The 15,444-nt window shown below is 54.2% G+C and overlaps 8 protein-coding genes and 1 non-coding gene across 9 annotated transcripts; 3 read left to right on the forward strand and 6 right to left on the reverse strand.

The window, feature by feature from the left end:
- Nucleotides 1–359: 359 nt before the first annotated feature.
- On the forward strand, nt 360–1,491 carry LRP88_08115 (DSC4 family protein; the record flags this gene model as incomplete). The annotated part of the gene is made up of 2 exons (XM_083244625.1): nt 360–640; nt 702–1,491. 2 exons carry the CDS (start codon nt 360–362, stop codon nt 1,489–1,491), a joined length of 1,071 nt encoding a protein of 356 aa, XP_083099119.1.
- Nucleotides 1,492–1,590: 99 nt separating this feature from the next.
- LRP88_08116 (rRNA-processing endoribonuclease) lies at nt 1,591–2,805 on the reverse strand (the record flags this gene model as incomplete). Its single annotated transcript, XM_083244626.1, has 1 exon — nt 1,591–2,805. The coding sequence occupies one exon, from the start codon at nt 2,803–2,805 to the stop codon at nt 1,591–1,593; it is 1,215 nt and encodes a 404-aa protein (XP_083099120.1).
- A 276-nt stretch (nt 2,806–3,081) lies between these two features.
- On the forward strand, nt 3,082–5,553 carry LRP88_08117 (uncharacterized protein; the record flags this gene model as incomplete). The annotated part of the gene is made up of 1 exon (XM_083244627.1): nt 3,082–5,553. The coding sequence occupies one exon, from the start codon at nt 3,082–3,084 to the stop codon at nt 5,551–5,553; it is 2,472 nt and encodes an 823-aa protein (XP_083099121.1).
- Nucleotides 5,554–5,901: 348 nt separating this feature from the next.
- On the reverse strand, nt 5,902–6,638 carry LRP88_08118 (uncharacterized protein; the record flags this gene model as incomplete). Its single annotated transcript, XM_083244628.1, has 2 exons — nt 5,902–6,185; nt 6,242–6,638. The coding sequence occupies 2 exons, from the start codon at nt 6,636–6,638 to the stop codon at nt 5,902–5,904; spliced, it is 681 nt and encodes a 226-aa protein (XP_083099122.1).
- A 503-nt stretch (nt 6,639–7,141) lies between these two features.
- LRP88_08119 (Alpha/Beta hydrolase protein) lies at nt 7,142–9,515 on the reverse strand (the record flags this gene model as incomplete). Its single annotated transcript, XM_083244629.1, has 6 exons — nt 7,142–7,264; nt 7,316–7,432; nt 7,480–7,682; nt 7,731–9,088; nt 9,143–9,345; nt 9,414–9,515. The coding sequence occupies 6 exons, from the start codon at nt 9,513–9,515 to the stop codon at nt 7,142–7,144; spliced, it is 2,106 nt and encodes a 701-aa protein (XP_083099123.1).
- A 1,035-nt stretch (nt 9,516–10,550) lies between these two features.
- LRP88_08120 (histone acetyltransferase subunit NuA4-domain-containing protein) lies at nt 10,551–11,097 on the reverse strand (the record flags this gene model as incomplete). The annotated part of the gene is made up of 2 exons (XM_083244630.1): nt 10,551–10,967; nt 11,023–11,097. The coding sequence occupies 2 exons, from the start codon at nt 11,095–11,097 to the stop codon at nt 10,551–10,553; spliced, it is 492 nt and encodes a 163-aa protein (XP_083099124.1).
- A 359-nt stretch (nt 11,098–11,456) lies between these two features.
- LRP88_08121 lies at nt 11,457–11,537 on the reverse strand. Its single transcript has one exon. It is a non-coding gene; the product is annotated as a tRNA-Asp (tRNA).
- An 862-nt stretch (nt 11,538–12,399) lies between these two features.
- On the reverse strand, nt 12,400–13,528 carry LRP88_08122 (PWI domain-containing protein; the record flags this gene model as incomplete). The annotated part of the gene is made up of 5 exons (XM_083244631.1): nt 12,400–12,867; nt 12,932–13,000; nt 13,057–13,221; nt 13,278–13,368; nt 13,425–13,528. 5 exons carry the CDS (start codon nt 13,526–13,528, stop codon nt 12,400–12,402), a joined length of 897 nt encoding a protein of 298 aa, XP_083099125.1.
- A 373-nt stretch (nt 13,529–13,901) lies between these two features.
- On the forward strand, nt 13,902–14,748 carry LRP88_08123 (uncharacterized protein; the record flags this gene model as incomplete). Its single annotated transcript, XM_083244632.1, has 4 exons — nt 13,902–14,054; nt 14,109–14,181; nt 14,231–14,565; nt 14,620–14,748. The coding sequence occupies 4 exons, from the start codon at nt 13,902–13,904 to the stop codon at nt 14,746–14,748; spliced, it is 690 nt and encodes a 229-aa protein (XP_083099126.1).
- Nucleotides 14,749–15,444: the final 696 nt, after the last annotated feature.

The following is a 15,444-nucleotide window of genomic DNA, read 5'->3' on the forward strand; positions in this document are numbered from 1 at the left end:
CCCGCGTTTCTCGGGGTTACCCTTTCTCCGATATCCGACCTCCTTGGCCGTTGGCCTGTCGGTACTCGTAAGTGTCAGTCACATATGATCCCTGCAATCCTATCATGGCCTCTCCCAAGCTCCAACAATTCCGTTCCCACCTCTTCAGGCTCCCATAAGAACTCGTATCTTGAATTTTCTTAATTTCAGCCAGTCGCTTTCTCATTTTTGTTGTCGATTCGATCTTCTGAGCTTCCATCAATCACACACCACTCACAAGAGTCGCCCATGATCTGCACGTGCTCTTCCTGAGCTATCGCCCTGCTCATATGCAGAACTGGCTCGTCCGCGAACCCGAGAACAGATGACGAGCCCCGAGAATGAGCCATGATGCCTCGCCGAGCTCTACGGCGCGAACCGATGCTCCTCCCGTCGAGCCTCTCCCCGCGTCCTCTGCCAACCGTGTCACCCGGGATCTGCTATCGCCTGAGCAGCCCAGGTCCCGGTCGCGCGCCCAGTCGCACTCGCAGCGCCGCAAGAAGAAGAAGAGCAGGAAGCGGCGCAATCCCGGCCTAGCGAGAAAGTTGGAATTCATTACACATTTGCTCAAGAGTCTTGATACCCTGGTGTTTGCGGAGTTAAGCGCGCTGTATTATATGGAGTACGTTACCGTCCGCCCTTGTTTACTTGCCCGGCTTGCGCTTACAAATGTCTGCCTCTAGATGCTCCATGTTTCGATTTATCCTACGATCTGTCGGCCAGTACATGTATTTGACACCTAAGGATGAGTCATTTCCCTTCCTCACGCCCGCCAGTCGCATACATGTCGTGTTAGTCGTCATTCCCAACCTCATCTGCATGCTCCTCCATCTATTTGCTTCGCTCCCGACTGGACCAGACTACCACCGAGGGTACATGCACGGCGGCTTGGTCATTGACTTTATAGGTCAGAAGCCGCCAACATCGCGGATTTACTATCTCCTTGCCGATTTTGCGATCCTGGCCATCCAATGTCTGATGCTGACGGTACATACGGAACGGGAAAGGCTTCGCCTGACCCTCAAGACATTCCGCCCTCTAATACCGGACGTCGCCCAGGAGATGGGCCCCACCCTAGAAGACCTAGATGCAGAAGAGCGTGGCGTATCTCGGGACATGCCTGGCTCGTTACCAGTGAATGAGACAGAAGACATCGAATTGCAACCGCTAAGGCCCATCAATGAAGCAGAAGAGGGCAGCTCACAGTCAGGAGAACCAGAGCCGCCTGCAAGGGAGTCGCCAGCGGACGAGCCGACAAGGACCTATCTGTCGGACGTCCTGAGCTCTGGAAATGCAGTCATTGGCGAGTATCACGTCCTGCATTCTATGCGCAATGCGGCAATGGATCTCGAGAGGACGGCAGCACACTCCTTACGCACCATCAGCTGCGGGGCGACCATGGCAGCCATTGAAGCCCGCAGGCGGGGTGTCACCGTACCAGCTCGCCAGGGGCAGACTGATAGACGGCAATGAGATGCAAGAGATAATTTTCAGCGACTGTGCCATCGATTGTTCCGAATGCATGCATGAACTGAGTATGAATTGCTTCAGAAATGAATTGCTTCCCTTGCTTTACGCTATCTTCCTGCCAACATTGCCAACGCCAGTACCCTTAACAGAAACAATGATATCATTGGTGTCGTCCTCGACATCTCTCAAGCCCCAGCTGCTCGCGCCAAATGTCTTTAGATCCCTTGCCAGACCGACCATCTCTTCAGTTCCAATTACGTCGCGGCCGATTCTCAGACGACCAACATCTTCTGATCCCATGGCCATGAGAATGAGGACCGTCTTGGCAGAGGTCTGAGTAACGCATCCGCCTTGTGAGATGGTCTCCAGTAGCTGGAAGGCGCATCGCCTGCCAATGTCCTCGGGGACCACACCACCTGAAGGCGGAACAACCACGTCGGCCGAGTAAAGCACACCAACTGCGCTCGACTCGGCGACCAAGCTCAGACCAAAGCCAATTCCTAGCCGCCTCTTGCTTCCTGCCTTGTCACCCGTGGGCACGAGCGGCGCCTGGTCGTACTGGGCAGCAACATGGATATCGGACACCAGGGGGTTGAGAATCTCGCGCGCCGAGTGGATCATTCGGGCATTGTTCGAGGCAGACACTCCAGTGCAGTATGCGACACCTCGAATCCTTTTTATCCGGCCGGGGCTTCGGTTGAGGTGTAGGGTCTTGGGTAGTCGCACTTGACTCGCGAATCGCAGCTCGACGCATCCACCACCGCCTCGTCCGCCGGGTCCCGCGCAGGATCGCTGAAGCACCCTCAGCTCTATCCTTGCGGGAGGGATGCCAAAGAGGCCGAAGAGGGGAAGGATGGCGGTTCGGAAGGAGTCGACAGAAATGTCGCCCGTCTCGGTGGAGGATGTGATGACGCCGGGGCCCGAGATACGGACGTTCATGTGGGCTTTCGAGAAGGGCGCCAGCAGGCAGAGAGGCATGAGGTAGTAGGTGACGCCTCGCGTGTTGTTCATGGAGATGTTGTGCTCGATGACGTCTCCGTCAGAAGCTCCAAAGCCGGCGATAGTTCCTGTGATCAAACCAGGGTGGTATGTGATTGTCGTACCCGAGTACGAGATCTGCATGGAGCTGCCATTGGTGACGGCCTCGAGCAGGCGCAAGAAGGAAATCTCATGAGGGGCGAGACCGGGATTCGTGGGCGACGTGCTTCGAATCTTGGAGATATGAACAGGTCTACCGGTCAGCGTTGACAGAATCAACCTCTGGGTAAAGTGCCGGTGGCCTGTGAACCGGAGGAACTCTGGCGAAGGGTTCGACATTTTGCTGTGGTTGGGGTATCTTGAAGTCGCAATATTGCAGCTTCGCCAGCGGTAGAGCAAAAAAATATCTTTCTGCCGCTAGAAAAGTTGCATGGGTCGCCAAATGGGGAAGGCGGTAAGTCCCCCACCCACTGGAAAGAGCAAGACTTCAGCGTCTTCAGCGTCTTATCGATAACGGACCAATGATTGAATTGTGCCCGCCAACTGCTCGAAAAGTTCGAGATCCTCACGTCAACAAGGCTTCGACACTGCCATTGCGCACTTCAGCCATTGAGGATGGCGGGTCGACCGCTTTTATTCGAGCTGCGATGCCGTAATGAGACAATATGTCGCTCATGTCGATTGGCGATCCAACACCGGCCACAGCAGCCATGGATATCAGCAGCTGCATACAGTTCGAAAGCCACGGCGCAACGACCAGCTAACGACGCCGTATCCCGAAAGCCGAGCAGGTTCGAGCTCAGGCAATATCTCGATCGTATCAAGGCGCTTCGAAATCCCAACAAGGGCACAGACGAGACGTTCAGCGTTCGGTTCTTCGAGCAGGAGGACAATAAGAGGACAGAGCTGCCCAGTGAGGAAGCATTTGGCGCATCACTACACGAGGTCGATACTTCAGGCCTCAAAGATGCCCTGATAGAGATCAAGAATGAGATGGGTGGGCAGGATGAAAAGGCAGCCTTCCAAGAGGTTGTTGATCAACTGGGCCAGGACTGGGACAAGATGAAGACGGCCGACGACCTAGAGAGGATTATTGCCAAGCTGGACGCCTACACGGCGGCAATCGATGAGGAGATTGACAAGACTGGCGCAGACCTTCCCAAGGAGATATTGGAGGAGCTGGACTTGGAGCTACCAGGGTTGCCCGAGATGGGAACCCTTGGTTCTCGAATAGCCCTACCTCAGGTCCCAGAGAAGCCGTGGACAATCAACCAGCGGAAAAAGGTTGCTCGTCTCAACACTACTCTGGCCCGGACGGCAAGGGACATGCGCCGAGGGACGAAGCTCACCACCAAGGCTGTGCAGGGGTTGTTCAAGGCCTACCACGCGGCTCGGCTTTCCCTCGCCCATGGCTGGAGCCACGTTCCCCTTGAGGTCTGGGATCTGCTTTGGAAGGTCTTTTCGGCGGACGAGTCTGTCAACATCCATCGACTATCACACCTTGCTCTCTTGTCGCGAGACATGAGCGAGGCCAAGGTCACACTGAGCCCTGCACAGCAACTGTTGACCATTGAGGCCGTATTCGTCGATGGATGGGAGACAAAGGCCATCGAGAACTGGAAGCGATGCATCAGCTCGCTAGGTGACGAGAACGCCGTGACGTTCCAAGAGTTCTGGGAGCTGGGCGTGAGGATGTTCTGCCGCGTTGGCGATCTGGACCAGGCGCAGCGAGCCGTCAACAAGCTCATTGAGAAGCAAAAGGATCCTCGCATCCTCATGCCCCTGATTCGAACATGGTCGGAGCTCGGGACGGAGGAGGGCCAGGAAAAGGCATGGTTAGCGTACCGGCAGCTCCGCGAGCTCCTGGGACACGACATGAAGCTCACCGACTACGACCAGGTGATATCCTACTTCCTGACCACCAACCAGACCGAGAACGCCCTCTACGCATTCGTCGACATGATGAGCGACGGCAAGATCGACCTGAAGAAGCAAAAGTACATGCCCTCGGTCGTGGCCAACAAGTTCTTCTTTGGCAAGTGGCTCAAGAGGCTCATCGGAGCGGGCGACCTCTCGGGTGCGCAGAGTGTCGTCGAGTTTATGAGGAAGAGGGGCATCGAGGCATCGCCCATTCAGCTGAACGGCCTCATCGGTGCTTGGCAACGGTCAGGGGGTGCTGAGGATCTGGATAAGGCGGACCAGATGGCTTGGGGCATGATTGACTCGCGAATCGACTTTGTCAAGGCTCGAGGAAGTGGTGGCTCCTCCAAGGACAAGACAGTAGAGGCTGCTGGCATGAACCCATTCCCTCGAGCCACTCTGGAGACGTTCTCCCTCTTGGCAGAGAACTATCGTCTCCGCGACCTCCACGAGCGTCTCTTGATGCTATGGGAGGCATTCCGGGAGGCCGAGATGAAGGCTGACTCGTTCGTCATCAACCAGCTTCTCGAGTCGTATATCCAGGCGGGCCAGTCCAAAGAGGCGCTCGAGCTTTACGATACACTCGTGACAGGAAAGGGTGTCGAGCCTGATCCGTATACCTTCAGCGCGCTCTGGAAGACGCTCGCCGTCAACCGACTTCACATGCCCTCAGCTGGGCATATCCCCGGCATGGTCTCGTCGACGCGCGACCTATTTGCTGAGACGGCCAAGTTCCGGCATGTTTTTGCGGCTGACGGCGGTATGGACGGACAGCTCGCTCGTAAGATCCTCCACACGTTCCGACGCGTCGGCGACCGCGCTGGTCTCGTCGTCGCACTGGCCGCCCTCCGCGACGTCTTCAACTTCCTGCCACCCGAGACGCTCGTCCTCGAGATGGTCATGGGCACCACAAAGCTGGCGTGGGATACGCCAACCCACCGCCGTCGCCTCGTACACGCAAAGCGGAACCTCGACCGCGCCTTACTGGACTGGGCTGAAGGAGACGAGTCACGACTTCAGGGCGATCGCCGTGGCGAGGCCCTCTTTGAGTATCTGCAGAAGCAGTACTGGCCCGAGGAGGACCAACAGGGGCAGGTGTTTAGGGAGGCGGCGAAGGAGATGGGAGTGTACGATATGATGAAAAAGGGCAAGGGGGGCGGTAAATAAAAAGGGGCATATATCGGCGCTTGGGGAATTATGTGACATCTCTCCAATTCAAATAGAGCGACAAGGTCGTCGCATGTTGTATACTAGCACTACGCATACACGCTCATGAGAAGCGTTGGAAATGACTTCAAGATGGATGATGCAGCAGTTCAACGGCCTGTGTGACTCGAGTGAGATATCAATATTAGTTCAAGATGTATATCTACAAGCCTATCTCAAAGACTTTCAAAAGCAACCTAGAAACACACAGGGACCCAAAGAGATCTGCCTTTTGGACCCGATTCCATTCCACTATCCGTCCTCTCCGAAAACTCCATCGCTATGCAAAAACACAAACCGTCCTTCATCCTATGACAAGTCCATCTCGTGATCCAGCCGGTCTCCCACAGAGCTCAGGCCCGACTCGTCGTCGCTGGCGTGGCCGTTTTGCTGAACCGCCTTCTGGTTATGCTGCGGCGGCTGCTCAGGCTCGGGGCTGAGTGAAGCAGATGCTCTGCGTTTGGAGATCCATTCCGAGATGCTCGTGTCTGGTCCTCCTTCGACTTGTACCTCTCCTGCATCGTGTCCCCTGCCTAGAATTGTTCCGTGGTACTTGGCGTCTTCGCCCGTCTTGCTGTGCTTCTTCTTAAGAGCTACACCACAATTATTAGCACGTCGTCTGCAGAAAACCCAATGCACCAAGACTCACCATTGAGGTAATCAGTCGCATCCATCTCGCCGTCACCGCTGCCAACATCCATCATCTCCTTCATGCGTTGTCCCGCAAACCAGGCGATGAACTCCTCGAGGCCGCGCAGGTCCTCCTTGTCGTGGAACAGCTCCTCGGCGGGCAGTCGCTCAGGCATGAGGGCGCCCGCGTCCTGCAGGGCCATGCGGATGTCGACAATGGTGAAATCTGCGCCGTCGCCCTGGTTGTGCGCCGCATGGTCGGCTGTGCTCTGGCAGAGCAGGGAGAGGTACCTGGCGGCGAGGTCCGTCAGTGAGTCGAGCACGGCCGGGCGCGTCGAGTGGTAGCCCGTCGAGCGGAGGATCTGAAGTATGGAGGGGCGGAGGAGCGCGTGGAAGAGGGAAGGAGGCGTCGTCATGATTAAGGATGTTCGTCTTGAGCGGTAATTGTAATCGTCGCGAAGCAAAGAAAAGCTTGGGTGGGTGATAATGCTCTACTCGTCGTCGCCTCGTTTTCGCCGTGTCTGAGTCTGCGCCTTCATCGGGTTCAAATCTGGAGTCTCGCAACAGCGCATGTCCGACCCAAGCGCTGTGGGATCGCTCCTGCTCTAGCGATTGTGAAGCTATTCGCGATGAAGCTCTTGTTGGTGTTGGTGTCGCACGTGCTTGAGCTTGGAGAGAGAAGAGCTTCCATCTCATGGATCCCAACGAGGTTCAGCCTGGCTCAGCCTAGCTAGGGAAAAAGTGGGGACCCATCACACCTAAGAAATGCCCTGTGAAAGAAGGAACAGTTTTGGTGGCATTGATGCAGGTATTGTAGTTATTCAAACAAACAACCTCAATTATTATCCAACCTCATTCAATTTCAATCTCAATCATCCGTAATCTTACAATCACGCGACAGGGCAGCTCCTACAAAGTCTTACATGGTCAACTTGCCCGTCTCCTTCTCCAGCTTGGACTCATCCGCAACACCACTGTACTTGTTGATCCAATCCAGCACTTCTCTATGCCAAACCAATGAGTTTTCGGGCTTTAGCACCCACTGCAAAAGTCAGCAACTAAAATCAAGTCTACTTATCGTGTAGGTGCTTACGTGGTTCTCGTCGGGAAACATGACAAACTTGCTGGGAATACCTCGCGCCTGGAGCACGTTGAACATGGCCAGCCCCTCCGAGATGGGGAGACGATAGTCGAGTTCGTTATGGATCACCTATCACAGAGTGAGCATATTCAAGACACCACAGGGGAAATACTCACCAGCATGGGGGTCGCCCATTCTCCAGTGTACAGAGAAGGATCCCACTGTGCATATCCAGCTCGGTTCTCCCAGAGCGTTCCACCAAAGTCATGCTCAGGGAAGAACAGCTCCTCGGTCGACCACTGGTTCTGCGTAGAAAAGACACCGTCGTGGCATACCAGGGCCTTGAACTTGCGTCCGAGGTCGTGGCCCTGCACCCAGTCTGAATTCGTGTTAGCACTTCAATATCTACATGGACACTATAACTGACTGATCATGTATCCGCCGTACGACGCTCCCAGAGCAACAGCGCGGTCCGTGTCGACATAGTGCATCTGGTTTTCGATATACTCGAAACACTTGACAAGGTCATCGTATGGAGCACCTCCCCAGTTGTTGGCAATAGCATCAATATGGGCTTGTCCGTAGCCTGTGCTGCCTGTCGGGTTGGGGCACACCACCACGTATCCCTGTTCAGCAAAGATGGCCGGGTTCCAGCGAGTGCTCCAGTCATCAGTCCAGGCCGACTGTGGTCCTCCGTGGATCAAAAAGGCCAGGGGGTACTTCTTGGATGAGTCAAAGCTGGAAGGCAACATGACCAAGGCGTGGTTGTTGTAACCAGTCGATCCAGGATACCAGATCTCGGTACACTGGGACTTGGACAGGCCAAAAGACTTTCCATTCTTAGAGCTGGCCGAAACCACCTTGACCGACTTGGTCTCTGGGTCAAGTACACCGTAACTTGAGCTCTCAATCCGGGACTTGGACGTGATGAGGAGAGAATCACCATCTCCCAAAAGATGGGCCTCAACGACAGATCCATCCTCATGAATAGGCTCTGGGAGCTCCCGGGCCTTGAGGGGATCAGAAGGTAGCTTCCAAAGTACCATTCTTCCGTGCTTTTCTGCTGCGACATACAGCACCTTGTCGTCTTTCCTCCAGACTGCCCAGTCTGGCCTGAGATCCCAGCCACCCTCGTCATCATCCGTCTGGTAGAACTCTTGCACGTTGCTCAGGTCAGTGACATCAGGGATCACCAACAGCCTCGTTTTATCAGACTCGTACTGCTGATTCCTCATCCTGGCGAATACAAGCTTCTTGCCATCGTTGGAAAAGGAGGGGGCCACGCTGTAGCCCCGTAGGGTGCCGGTGTGGACGATTTGAGGAACTGGAGGCTTATCGAGCCAGGACTTGAGAGGCACATAGTAGAGATCAGTCTTTGTGTTTCTCGCAGGGTTCAGCTCGGGGTCCTTAGACACAAAAGCAATACCAGAGGCTGAGATATCAAAGTCACCAGCGCCACCAAAAGGAGGCACGGGGCAGCTTAGGCTGGTGCCGGCCAGGAGGTTGGTAAGGCCGGACTGCTCGAGAGCCCATTTACCGTCCTTCTTGGACAGCACACCATACCAAAGCGAGTTCTGATTCTCGCTGTTCCAGGTATCCCAGTGACGGACAAAGAGGCCGGTGTAGATCTTGGCCGAGGTGTACGTCTTAGTCTCAGCCGCAGGCCAGTACATGTCTCCCCGGGGGGTGGTCAAGGCCGAGCAGCAGAATGCAACCTCATGGTGAGAGATGGATTTGGCCTTTGGGTTTGCGATGCTGCCAGCAAAACAATGGATCATGTGTGGGCTTGAAGTGGTGTTAGTCCGGTTTACTACGATGACTTGGTGGAGAGGTCCTTACGCCGACTTGTCAAAGACGTGCTGAGAGTAAAGCATAGAGCACCCATTGTCACTAGTCTTGATAAAGGCAATCTCATGTTTGCCAATCCAGATGGGGTCGCTGGCAGCCGTGTCCTCAGAGATGAGGTGGGAAGAGCCATCCTTGATGCTAAGGACGCGGATCTGAGAAGACTTGGCGTGCTTATCGAACGAGTAGGACGAGACCTGGACGCGTCAGTAAATAGAGCGACTGCAGAGTGGCGGAATTGAAGCCATCGTCAAGGCTGACGCACCGTGTAGAGGACGAGCTCGCCGGTGGAGTTGGGGACGCCGGTGGAGCGGCGCGGGGCCGACAGCAGCACCTCGGGGGTGAACCGGGTGGCCTGTCTTGTCATCATGGAGGATTATTGAAGGAGAGGAGGTGATGGGATGGTTATAGGGTGATGGAGCATACAACTGAAGTGTATGCAAGAAAGAAAGAAGAATACGAGGCTGAGTGATGAGAGATGTTGGAACTGTGCCCCGTTGAAACATCCATCATAGGTAGGTAAGAGGTACCTTGCCCCCTCTCTTACCTACCTACTCCTCATCACCACCGCCCGCTCGGCCCCTCTCTTCCGTCCATGCCAGCATCTGCCCGGTAACGTGAGATCTCGTGTTTTGTTTCAGCATCAAGCAGGTCACTTTAGTCATGTTTACTTTTACAGATATTCCTCATCAGTGCTCTTATCTATACCTCTAATTACCCTCAGGTACCTATCCAGTAAATACCATCTCTTTCTCTCCTTCATGCAAGACCCCGCATTGTATCCGGCAGCCTCTCGACGATTTGCCTGTAACCAGCAAGGTTCAAGCTCCAGGGAGCGGGGTGGCGTTACCAGTGCCATCATGATACGCGTTGCTTCTACGGAGTAGAGCTAGCTCCTCTCTCTCCCCCAGCTTGGAGCTCGTTAGCTCCATCTCTAGCTCTCGACAACCCTGTTGCCGGGTGGTTGGTACCACGTTTGTTCCATTCCCAACCTCCAAGGGAGCACGGGATAGCCTCGAAGCATCAAGCATTCTCTTGATAAAGTAGACCTCGGTAACTTCACTTTGACCGCCTCTAGTAGACACCATCACCCATCATGTCCCTGCTAGTGCCATCACGGAATCTGGTTCGCGTCAATCAGATCTCTCTATTGCGAATTACCCTCTTCAGTTCCAGTAAACAATGCATTTATAATGCCCGGTTTACACCATTTCAGAACATTAGAAGGATCAATGAGTGTCGCGTGACACTATCCACAAGAGGCAACTCGTTCAAAAGCCTCTCTTGGACATCTAGCTACCGGACAAATGCCTTCCCAAACGCCGCTTCAAAGCCGTAATTCCAATTAAAGTCCAAAACGCCAGACCCAGTCCATTCTTACAAGCACAATTCCAACGATGCTTTACCTCCGCTGTGCTCCAAAGTTTGTCCTCTTCTTGCTCGCTGCTGTGTCGTTCTCGCTATCCTCGTGATCCACCGTCTTCTTCTTCGACTTGTTCGCGTTCTTACCAGCAGTCGCCGATGTTGGTGTCGGGTGGTTCGAGGCTCCGTCTCGGAACGCGGCTGACGAGGGTGTCACGCCTGAAGCCGGCGTTGAACCTCCTGATCCAGGAGCGATACCTTCCAGGTTATTCGGTCGGTACGAAATGGATGACCTTGAAAACACTCGGTTCTGCTCCATGGTCCCGGCCTTGCGTCGCTGTGCCGCTGCGCCACTGGTCCCCTTCATGTAATTGTCGAAACCCGTGATGATGTTGCCGCTCGGTGTGCTGTCGAGGTAGGCGGTCTCCTTCTGAGCGATGCCGTCTTCAACCTGCGTCTATCCAAGAGTCAAAACAAGCACTCTTCACAATCATCTGCAATTCAAAACTCACCAAGCGTCTCTCAAGAAGCCTGCGCTTCTCAACAAGATCCCGCACGCGGGCTTGCGCCTTCTTGTACTCGGACATGGTCACTTGTCCGGCCCCCGATCCAACAGCGTTTCCGGCCTTCCTTTCTGCCATTCACTCAATCTATCAGATGTTCTCGGATCGTTCGGATCGTTATCGCAACGCGCTGGTGAAATGCGACAAAATTCAAAGTCGTGTTCAGCAAAGGAAATCAAGTTAGGCTGCCTCCGGTTGAAATCGCGGGGCGCGGCTAGAGGCGCTTGCGCGTCAAGTGTAAAGTGGGCCATCGCGCTTACGCTTGGACCACAGGCGCGACGCCCACGTACTCCGATCACCAAAAAGACATGGAGGCATCTCAACCATCCCATCCCTCCTCCAAACACCAAAAAGATAATCTCATGTGTTGCACATGGGGCGAACTCTCCCGCCGGGAATTGAACCCGGGTCTCAAGCGTATTGTTTTTGACAAGCTTGCATACTGACCACTATACTACGGAAGATGATGGTTGTGAGCAACCATTGTAGCGAGTTCGGTGTCACGTGGGCTTCGGAATGGTGTCTATAACCTCTCCGACGGACCTCAAGATACTGCCACCCATGCGAGGCGAACAAGCATCTTCTCCAGCCTCCAGTCAGTGATGATCACAACATTCCAAAAATCATGTTCTTTTATTTATTACTCTAGATAAAACTCATTCTGCTTTTGACCCAATTCCCCCTTTTCACGCCCCCACCCCAAACACTACATATACTTAGCCACGAGCAATCGGTGTGAAGGATGCCACTGAGCAGCACTTGCGTTGTTGTTAGCCTCGATCCCTGAAGAGATGCTCTCGGATGGTTCTCATCTTTCCTGCCATAGGCATGGATTCATGGATGGCCGTAATTGGCCAAGACTCTACCGCTAGTTATCGACAAGAATCAGCACCTTGCCCCCCAATATTTTCATGCCCAAACTAACCTCTCGTCAAGTAGATGCCGCCGGTTCTGCCTCGGGCTTGGTTGGTGGTGCACGAGATTCATCTTCGGAAACATCAGCTAACTTGTCTCTGGCCCTTGAGCGTGAAGAAGCTGAAGAACTATTGCGTCGTCGACCGCTGGGCGATTCTCGTCTCTTTGCTTGACGTTGGCCACGCCGCCCAGGGCTGGGTCGCCTTTGCCGGCGTCGATCGTCCTCCATGTCTGAAGAGTTGTCTCTTCGACCCTTGCCTTTTGACCTTCGGTCATGTGCCGCACTGCTGGAACGGCTGCGGCTGCGGCTATAACTGGGACTGCGACCTCGGCTCCGGCTTCGGCTACGAGACAAAGAAGTCCCCCTAGACCTTGAAGAAGACATGCTCCTTGAACGACGCCTTCGGCGATCTACCGATCGGCTTCTTGAAGAAGAGTATCGTCTTCGCTTTGGAGAAGGAGAACGTCGCTCAGAGGATGCAGAGCGAGATGCAGCAACTCTACGCCCTCCATCATTTCGACGGTTTGCTCGACCTCGGTAGGTGTCACCTCCGGGTGATCGTGATCTCTTTCGCCCGTCTCTCCGTCTTCCGGGTGATGACGGTCGTCGCCGACTGTCGGATCTGTTGGTGCTGCGCGACGCACTACGGCCGCGCGAGTTCGATCGAGATGAGCCAGATGCTGAAGGCGATCGAGCAGGGGACCTTCGTCGACCAGGTCCAGCTCTACCGCCGCCGCGCCTCCCACGCGGGACGTAACTGTCGCGACCGTAAGAGTCCCTCGAGTCGCGGAAGCGGGGACCCGGAGATCGAGACCTCCCACCTCCTCTCCTGAAGCCTCCTCTTCCTCGATTATCAAATTCGCGGTCGCCTCGTCGTCCTTGCCAGGTATCCCCACGAGCCGATGCTCGATCTCGACGATCGCGATCTTTGAGGTCGGCTACTTCGCGATCACGGCGATCCCACTCATCTCGCCTCTTCTTGGCGCTCTCTGCGGCACGATCGGCTTCAATCTGTAGAAAATGTGGGTTAGAATGGAGATACACAGGTGGCTGCTGTCTCAACGTACCTTTTCCTGGATGAGCTCCAGCTTTTTAGCTTCGAGGAGCTCCTTAGGCACGCCTTGAGGACTGGCCTGGGCGCTCAACAGTAATCTCCATAGGTCTTTACAGAAAGACGCTGTATCTTTATCGAGGAAGCCCGTGAGTTGGATCTGGAGTGACTTAATGTCTGGCTATTGGCGAAACCATCAGCATGTGTTCGAGATAGGTCAGGAGAGGTTAGCCATACGTATCGCGGGCCTTCGATCAAATTAAAGCAAAGCTCAATCACTACGTCGTCTTCGTTCCCAAGAATATCGGATATCTTGCCCGCGATCCATCTGACCAGACACGTTAGCACGGGGATCAGAAGCGCGATGGGCCTAGGGGCACTCACTTCTTCATGACCTGGAGATTAACCTTTTGCATATCAACCTTCTGGCTAAACTCGGGCGGGAACTTGGTCGACTTCAAAAGCCGCGCATCCACTCCGGTAGCCATGTTGGGTCGAATCGCAATGTCAATGTCTGTGTCGAAAGGGGGCGCGTTGTTGGGAAAAAAGCTGCTGCTGGGATGAAAAAGTGACGTCGCTGAGCACAGGCTCGAGTCCACGAGACAGACAGCGGAGGGAGCGCCGTGGTCGGGTGGCGCACGGACCACTCTATTCACTCTGCACAGCAGGAGCTCCTGAGCAGCTGAGCTTCAAACGAAGGGCCTGCCCCGCAGGCTTTCTAGGGGAGTTTGCGCTGTGCAACCACTGAAGCCTCTACAAAGGCGCGTCACCAATCGCAGCCTGGGATAAAATCCGTTTCCTATTAAACATCCATCTCGTGTTTGTTGCTGATTGTCTGTCCTAGTCAAGGACTACCTCAAGATGAATACTCTACACGCCCCGACTGTGCCCTCTGGTGAGACCAGCGCTTCTATTGCCAACGGCGATGCGGGGCATCTGAGCTTCGCCGAGTTGGAGCGAAAGAAAGATGATATTGAGGCCGAACTCAAGGCGCTCGGCGGAGTGCTTGACTCGGTACCTATGTTCAACACTTGAACCTGCGGTATCATGTACTAACAAGAAATTCAGCATGGCGTGGACATGAACACACCTCTCTTGACCAGAGATGGATTCCCTCGTGCAGACCTTGATGTTGCTCAGAGTATGGCTTCCAAGTCATGCTTAACATCCCCCAACTAATCGTTCCATAGTTCGAACCACAAGGGCCAGAATAATCCGTTTGAGGAACGATTACACGGCACTCATGACCCGGATTGAAAAGTTCCTGCATGAGCATTTCGCCAGCCTCGATGAAAACGATGCCGAGCCAGCTCCGAGTTCTGGCACAACCCAACCCGTTTTGCCAGACTCTTATTCCGCACCCTTGGATCCTCCGTTCGCCAAAGTCAATACCGTCGCCGCGGGAAGTCCGGCAGAGAGCGCAGGTCTGAAGCCCGGTGACGAGATCCGTAACTTTGGCTACGTTAATCGGGCCAATCATGACAACCTCAAGAAGGTAGCAGAGTGTGTACAGGGAAATGAAGGAGTGAGTGGTCATGATGCCGTAGCAACCCGAGCATGCCAGCTAATCTTGCGTCAGAGCAACATTTTTATCAAGGTATCCCGCTCAACAGGCGTGGCAGAGCAGCAAGAGCTACGCTTGACTCTCACCCCAAGAAAGGATTGGGGTGGTCGAGGAATGTTGGGCTGTCATATCTTGCCTCTGTAGGCATGAGCAGGCAATGTACGCGAAGACAGGCCAAGGCGTATCAAAGGAAATTTGCAAGGCGAAATATGACCCTGAAGATTTGCTCACGTAATGTACGATTAGGTATCATGAAATCAACGATGCAAAAGGAAGTCCATCCATGAGCGCCATTTGACCCAACATTAGGAGCCTAATGTGTTGTCTACTTTGACTTGAATGTCCCAGTGATTTGATGCCAAGTCAACAGCCAATCTGGGCACCTTACATAAGGCATCGCATCGCGGCGCAGTTCATGATTACAAAGCACCTTGGGACTTTAGACATCAACGTAGAGGTTAAGGGATGCTTGGCACTCCTATCATGATGCCAATATTGATGAGTTGATGATATGACAGACATAGACGAGTTGGCTAGGGACAAGTAGCGACCGATCGAGTGACGTGCAGTTTATCAGATGTTCAACGAGACAGCTCTGGTGTGTTAATGGCTACCTACCTCAGTAGGTAGACCAGCACGTAGATTGTATCAACAAGCCGACGACATATGAAACTGGATAAGTGTAGCAAGCGTAGATTGACGGATTAATGAATCCAATTTTATCTTCCTGTTGATCACAGGAGCGGAGCCCATGTATGCAGAGAAGAGTGAGCTCGCTGGCAAGGAGACGCTCTTGTCTCCGATAAGGTGATGATTGCGGCCGAGCACGAGATCTTCAAA

This window comes from Fusarium phalaenopsidis (genome assembly GCF_050370095.1).
Source record: "Fusarium phalaenopsidis strain FUZ10S chromosome Unknown contig_32302, whole genome shotgun sequence".
NCBI lineage: Eukaryota > Fungi > Ascomycota > Sordariomycetes > Hypocreales > Nectriaceae > Fusarium > Fusarium phalaenopsidis.